The 7,247-nt window shown below is 29.8% G+C and overlaps 1 protein-coding gene across 1 annotated transcript; it reads left to right on the plus strand.

Moving 5' to 3' along the window:
• The first annotated feature begins 2,695 nt into the window (after nt 1-2,695).
• Nucleotides 2,696-4,828, plus strand: LOC128194270 (tryptophan synthase beta chain 1-like). Its single transcript, XM_052869437.1, has 5 exons — nt 2,696-3,043; nt 3,151-3,510; nt 3,593-4,026; nt 4,109-4,203; nt 4,290-4,828. The coding sequence occupies exons 1-5, from the start codon at nt 2,714-2,716 to the stop codon at nt 4,475-4,477; spliced, it is 1,407 nt and encodes a 468-aa protein (XP_052725397.1). The 5' UTR covers nt 2,696-2,713; the 3' UTR covers nt 4,478-4,828.
• Nucleotides 4,829-7,247: the final 2,419 nt, after the last annotated feature.

Here is a 7,247-nt window from a genome sequence, read left to right on the forward strand (position 1 = left end):
TCAAAATATTATAAAAATATATATTAATATATCACTACATTTTTCTTTTTTTTTTCTTCTCGTTTGTTTGTTTTTGTGAGTTTATTAAACATACTTTAAACGATTTGATAAAAATAGGAGGAAGATACGTAAAGCACTAAAGAAAGAAACTAAATGGAGTAAGTAGATGTTTGATTTTTACTAAATAAAATAATATAAAATAAGATTTTTTTTTTGTGGTTAGTGATGTTGGTGTGGTCCATTACTGAAATGATTACATTACTGTGATGGAGGTGAGATGGGAAGCCTAAGAGGTCAGTCAGTCAGTCAGGCAGGAGTCAAATCAGAGATGGAATATTTTCTATTAATAATTTTTCATAATAATTAAGATATTATTGCTTACTTAGGTATAATTAATGTGACATTGATCTGAACATGTGATTCTTCGTGCACCTCATTGCTTTCGTCTTGTATTTTCAAAACATATTTTAATTCTAATGATATTCTTTGTCTTTTATACATTTAACGAATCAGTTTTTCCTCTTTTTCTCTTCCTTATTCTGTTATTTTTCTCTTCCCCGTATTTTGCCATTTTTCTTTGGGCTCCCTGTGCCAAGCTGCGTTCATGTCGTGCCAAGCGTTCGTCCTTCGTGCTTTGCGTTCGTCCGTGTTTGCGTTTGTTGTGGTTCGTCTGTAAAATCTTCCATCTGCTTTTTTTGTTGTTCTATGCATGTGCTTGGTTGGGTGTTTGCTTCGTGCGCCGGAAGTTGGTTCGTGTTCGTCGCCAGAGAACTTAAACGTCGTTGGAGTTGCTGTCACAGACGTCCGCAGTTGGAAGTGCGGTCAGGTGCACAAAGAAATCGCATTTCGAACTGCGACAAAGACAAACCGCAGTTCGATCTGCGGAAAGCACAAACCCACCCACTGCAGTTCGAAATGCGTAAAGCATGGAGATCCCACCGCATTTCAATCTGCGGCTGAGACTAACCGCACTTGGAAGTGCGTTAGATTTTTAGGGTTTAGTTTTTTTATTTTTTTATTAGGTTAGTATATATTTATTTTATTAGGTTTTATTTTTATTAGGTTAGTATAATAAATTTAATTTTTTATGTTGGTTGTTAAATAAAATTTTTTGTTTTAATATATTTTGAATTATTTTATTTGTTTGTTAAATTTTGTTGAATTTGTTATTTTTCAACATATTATTATTTTCGTAATATATTATTTATTATGTATTTAATTTTATTTAAGTTTTTTAATTCTTTTATGAAATTGAAATAATTATTAAATTGTTTATTGAATTAAATAATAATTATTATCTGTAATGTTAAATATTATTTTGGATTTATTTGTAATAATTTAATTATTATATATGTAATTTTTTTGGAATTCATAACATAAAAACGTAAAACGCACTTCGAAATGAACATAAATATATAAAACGCATTTCAAAATACCGCACTTCCAAACGTGGTTAGGAAGCAATTAATTAAATTTTAACTTTTTGTTAAATAAAAGGTAAAAAAGTAAAATTGTACATGCATGAATCACTCTCAGTTCAACTTTGTTTAAAGCAATTACATCTAACTTTTTGAAATAATAAAAATAATGATGATAGATAGAAAGCTTGTATAATATTTGTAAACAAAAAATAGTATATGAGAATTAAAAGAACACGAAGAACTTTCACAGTTTTACTAAATTTTAAGCGTAATTAATGTTCTACTGACACAAACGAAAAGATGTTGATTAAAAAAATGGATTTCGTTCATTCTAATACACCTCCACCTTATACTAAAAGTATAATTTAAATAATTATATACTGATGAAATATTAAATTATATTTAGCATTCAGTTGATTCTATATGGATAAACTTTTATTAAAGAAACATAAATAGATAACAACTTTAAATTTTTACTAATTATTATTAATAATACGATTTCATACTTTTCAACTCAAGTAAAAAGAGCATCTTTTGAGCCTCAGAAAGGCCATTTGAAAGAAGAAAAAGTTAAATGTATACAAATTAAAATAAAGGTAATAATATTACGTGACTCAAAACTATTTTATCTATAATTTCTTAATTGAAAAAGAAAATTATTGCGTTAATCTTCTTAAATAAAAAATTATTTTATTACTTATTTCACTCAGAATTCATTTACATGTATTTTTTTTATTAAAAATATCTTTTACATATTATTAAATGGTATCCCATTGTTAAAATATATATTTTTTAAATAAATTTACATGGTTTCTTTTTTTCTAGAATCACTTTACACTATTTATTTCATTTTATTTTCTATTTTTTCAACAATTAAAAAGTTTTATATTTTTTAATTACAGTATATTTTTTTTCACAAGTGTTCAAAAAGATGATCTTGCTTCAAATTAAAGGAAATAGTACAAACTTAAGGTAAGTAGGACGTGAACGAGGATAGGTGCTTGGTTTGGTTGAGATTTGAACTTGTTTCTGTGTGTCCCCACAGAGGATAACGTGAAAAAAATGAAAAAGCAGTTATTTTCTCCAAACACGTTTAAAATATTTTTGTGTCCAAACGTTTTGTTTTCAAGGACAAAGGTGAGTCCACGTTCAATATTTAACTCCGTGTTGAAACAATGACGCTAAACCATGCACACTATAAAGATAGCCTCTTAGCAGACATTCTTGCAACCAAACACAACTCTCTCTCTCTCTCTCATTCCTCACTCAAACAGAAAGAACATAATATTGTTATGGCCTGCAAACTGCAAGGGACACTCATCAGCTGCCATTCCAGAACTACCAAGTTCGTAGATCAGAAAGACCGCGCTGCCTCTGTGGTGCCTCAAGCTCTGCTCACTCACCAAACTAAGCTCCCTCAGTTTAACATTACCTACGTCCCCTCTCCAACACCCTCGATGGACAATATCCCTTTCCAAACTTCCCACACCAAGGAAATTCCCATCTCTACTTCCGGAAAGTTCGGTAGGTTTGGAGGCAAATTTGTTCCCGAAACAGTTGTAGCTTGTTTGACCCACCTCGAAGCTGAGTTCAAAAAATCCATGGCCGACGATGCTTTTCAGGTTAATTAATCACCCAAGTTCATCAAATTAACTGTTAATAATTGCTTGATGTTAATACAGAACAATTGAAAGCCATTTATTAAAACCTTAAGTGGTTATTCCCACAGGCAGAGCTGGCGGAGGCGTTAAGAGACTATGCTGGGAGAGAAACACCTCTGTATCACGCGAAGCGATTGTCTGAGTATTATAAGAGCATGAACAACGGGAAAGGACCCGATATATACTTAAAGAGAGAAGATCTCAACCACGGTGGCTCTCACAAGATGAACAACGCCCTTGCTCAAGCCATGATTGCTAAACGGATGGGTTGCAAAAGCGTCGTCACCGCCACTGGCTCTGGACAACACGGCCTTGCAACGGCTGCAGCATGCGCAAAACTCGCTTTGGAGTGCACGGTTTTCATGGCCGCCAAAGACATCGAAAGACAGTATTCGAACGTGCGGTTGATGAAGCTGCTGGGAGCTCAGGTATAAACCATATTCTATTTTTTTAAGAAACATGTGCGGGTGAAAAGAAGCGATTACTGATGGATGGTCTGTGGATGCGTAGGTTGAAGCAGTGGATGGAGGGTTCAGAGATGCAGCATCGGATGCGTTTAGGTGTTGGGTGGGGGATTTGGAGAATAAATACCACCTGACGGGTTCGGCGGTGGGACCACACCCATGCCCGAGCATGGTTCGGGAGTTTCAGTCGGTGATAGGGAAAGAAACGAGGATGCAAGCGTTGGAAAAGTGGGGAGGGAAGCCAGATGTTCTGGTGGCTTGCGTGGGGACAGGATCAAACGCTTTGGGTCTGTTTCATGAGTTTGTAGGAGATGAAGATGTAAGGTTGATTGGAGTTGAAGGTGGAGGTTTGGGACTCGACAGTGGCAAACATTCTTCAACGTTGACCAAAGGAGAAGTTGGCGTCTACCATGGGGCCATCAGCTATTTACTACAGGACGAACACGGCCAGATTATCCATCCACATTCCATTGCTGCAGGGTCAGTATAATTAATTATTTAATATTTGATATCTTTCCCTCGTCAGTAACACTGAGCTTAAATATTTGATATGAAATTGCAGGATGGAATATCCAGGAGTTGGTCCAGAGTTAAGCTTTTTGAAAGAAAGTGGGAGAGCTGAATTCTTTGCTGCAACTGACGAAGAAGCTCTTGACGGTACTAGTTTCGCTTCTTACTATTTGAGTTGTGAAAAACATAATACGAGGGTTATTGATTAACTGATTAACTGATATAACGTGCAGCTTACGAAAATTTATGCAAATTAGAGGGAATATTTCCATCCCTGGAGGCGGCACATGCATTGGGTATCTTAGATAAATTGGCTCCCACACTCTGCGATGGTACTAAAGTGGTTGTGAATTGTAGTGGTCGTGGTGATAAAGATGCTGCTATAGTCTTCAATCGCCGACTCTTGGACAAACAATCATAGAATCAGTAGTAGTCACCTCAGTTACCTAACTCTTGTTTCTACTTAAGCTCAATACCACCTTAACTAATGCTATACCAAAAATATACATATACGCATACATTGGTATAGCCTAGGAAATGGTCGTAAATAATTATTTTCAGACCATTCATATCATCGTATGTTTATTTATTTATTATAGTAAAAGGGTCTAAACGAAAAAGAGATCAGATCTTTGCTGAGATCTATTGTAAATCAATTCAGAAAGTCGTAAATCCATTTCTTCCTTAGAAAATGAATAATGGCAATAATTGTATTCTAGGACCCCACATGATTCTAGATTTGTTAAATAAATTAATAGAATTTGGTTGTATATATTGTTTTCTTCTTCTCGTCTCTCTCTCTCTAATATACAATGAAAAAGAGATATCATCTTTCCTCGGAAATTTATGCATAGTTACTGTTCAAGGACCACACGCACTAAATTTGTTAAATAAGTTAATGAAAATGGTTTTTTCACTTTCACTTTCACTTTCAAAACTCATACAAAGGTGAAGTATTCACAAAATGATATAAACTTTGATATTTATTAAAAGTAGTATTAAATTGGTGTAAAAGAGTTCTCTCATGCTCACTCGTGAAAAAGAAATATTTTTCTTCCTGTTGATTACATTAGGTTAGATACTTAGTAGGTGACAAAGAATTGCTAGCACCCTACTAATTTGACGAGTTCGATTTCTCAGCGTGTTTTCTTTAGGTAAAAATTAAAATAAAAATAACTTAAAAGTTAGTTTATATTGATCGGACAACAGATAATTTTTCAATGAGAAATATTTTTTTTTACAATTAATACAACTATTTAACATTAGTTTTTAAGGATAATAAAGTCATTTAAAGAAATGAAGTTTAGTATTGGTAAAGAAAAAGAGAAATAAAGAAATGACGTTTATTAGTGGTAAAGAAAAAGATAAATAAAGGATAAAAAAAAATGAATGTGGGTAGGTGTAAAAGTTTATAGTGTCAAGGTAATGAACCATTTTTCAATGCATTTGAACAAAATCATGGTAAGGAAAACTTATGTAATCGAAATTGTGATAAAACAAAATTCATTTTAGGCCTTTAACTGAATTTTAAGTGAAATGAAAGAAATAAGAAATTTTCAAATTAAAAAAAGTAATGACAAAATAAAATAGCAAAACAATTTTTGTTAGATTGTATAATAAATTATGAATATTTTAATAATTTAATATGGGAATATAAGGATGATACATGTATATAAAAACAGATGTAAAGATGGGGTGAGACAAATGTACATATATATATATATATATATATATATATATATATATATATATATATATATATATATATATATATATATATATATATATATATCCTCATTTCATGTTATACCTAATTTTTTATTTTCTGCCTAAGTCATAATGACTTCAGACTATACATGCAACAATATATTGATGTCATCTCTAATTAAACCTCAACTAAAGCTTATTCTGATACATTTAATAAAACTATACATCATTTAAAAATTTAGATTAAAGATAATTAAAATATACCTTTCACCTTTAATTCTTTAAAATATTTTTAATGACAAAATCATGCGAAGCAAACAATATCACAAATATAATGATTGAGATGTTATCTTAATAATAAACTTAAGTTAAGAAGAGTAAGCGTGTTTTTTTTAACATGTTTAAGATAGTTTATGTTTAACTATCCAAAACAAGTTAGTTGAAGTAAGTAAAACTAATTTAAAACATAAAAAACTAACTACAAGTACTAACAAGTGTTAAAATAGCATATTAAGTCATAAGTATTTAACAAAACTATTTATTTAAGTATTTGAAATGGTAAAATGCCAGAAATACGCTTGTTTTGTATTATATAAAATCTAATAATTTTATAGATAAAAAATTATTTGAAAGAATTTATAGTATTTTGTTTTCAACATAGAAGAAAGACCCCTTTTGATTATCATTTAACCGATCACTGAAAAAAGAAATTCTTAAATAATAATCAATTTTAGTAACTAAAAATAATTAATCATAAACATCAATTCAGATATTAATTTAAAAACTAAAAATATTGGTAATTAGAATAATTTTTATTATAAATACAAAATTATAATTAATTTCTAAACTAAATTAGTTTCTAAAGTTATTACTACTATTAACTATTAAAAGAATTATTCTTTAATTAAAAATTATTTCTAAATTAGGTATAAAGATATTTTTTATCATTAAAATTAATTATTATTTGAAAATTTTATTGTAATGAATAAATATGATATAACTTTCGTATATTCTATAAACATCTTTTATTTCCTTTATAAGGAAATTAAGGTATACGTACCTATCCTATATATAATTTTATTCTTTGCTAATTCAATTTATAACATTATAGAAACTAATTCCACTCCTTTAAAAATTAGTTAAATTAATTTAAAACAATACGTTGATCAATTATTTATATTATTCAAAAATAATTTTTTATTATAAATAAAACAAAAAGTAGTAAGCTTTGATATCAATAAACATTGTATATTCTCAATTCAGGTTAAGAGATTAATTTTTTTTTTTGTTATTTATTTAAAAAATATGGTATTATTCTATTGAAAACAAGTTAACTATTTAAGGGTATTTAAAAACTAATAATAGTTATTGTATCATTCAACAAGCAAAAAAAAAGTCCTAAAAAATGTGACAACAGTTTATTTATTTATTGAGAAAAAATGTTTTATATAAAAGTTTATTTAATACTTAGTTACTTTTTTCCA

The sequence above is a fragment of the Vigna angularis genome, chromosome 10 (genome assembly GCF_016808095.1).
Source record: "Vigna angularis cultivar LongXiaoDou No.4 chromosome 10, ASM1680809v1, whole genome shotgun sequence".
Classification (NCBI taxonomy): domain Eukaryota; kingdom Viridiplantae; phylum Streptophyta; class Magnoliopsida; order Fabales; family Fabaceae; genus Vigna; species Vigna angularis.

Bases quoted from the DNA above. Each gene is read 5' to 3' on its own strand.
- LOC128194270 (XM_052869437.1), top strand. From the start codon at position 2,714: ATGGCCTGCAAACTGCAAGGGACACTCATCAGCTGCCATTCCAGAACT. The intron at 3,511-3,592 runs GTATAAACCATA...GTGGATGCGTAG, and splicing joins TGAAGCTGCTGGGAGCTCAG to GTTGAAGCAGTGGATGGAGG. The intron at 4,027-4,108 runs GTCAGTATAATT...ATGAAATTGCAG, and splicing joins CCACATTCCATTGCTGCAGG to GATGGAATATCCAGGAGTTG.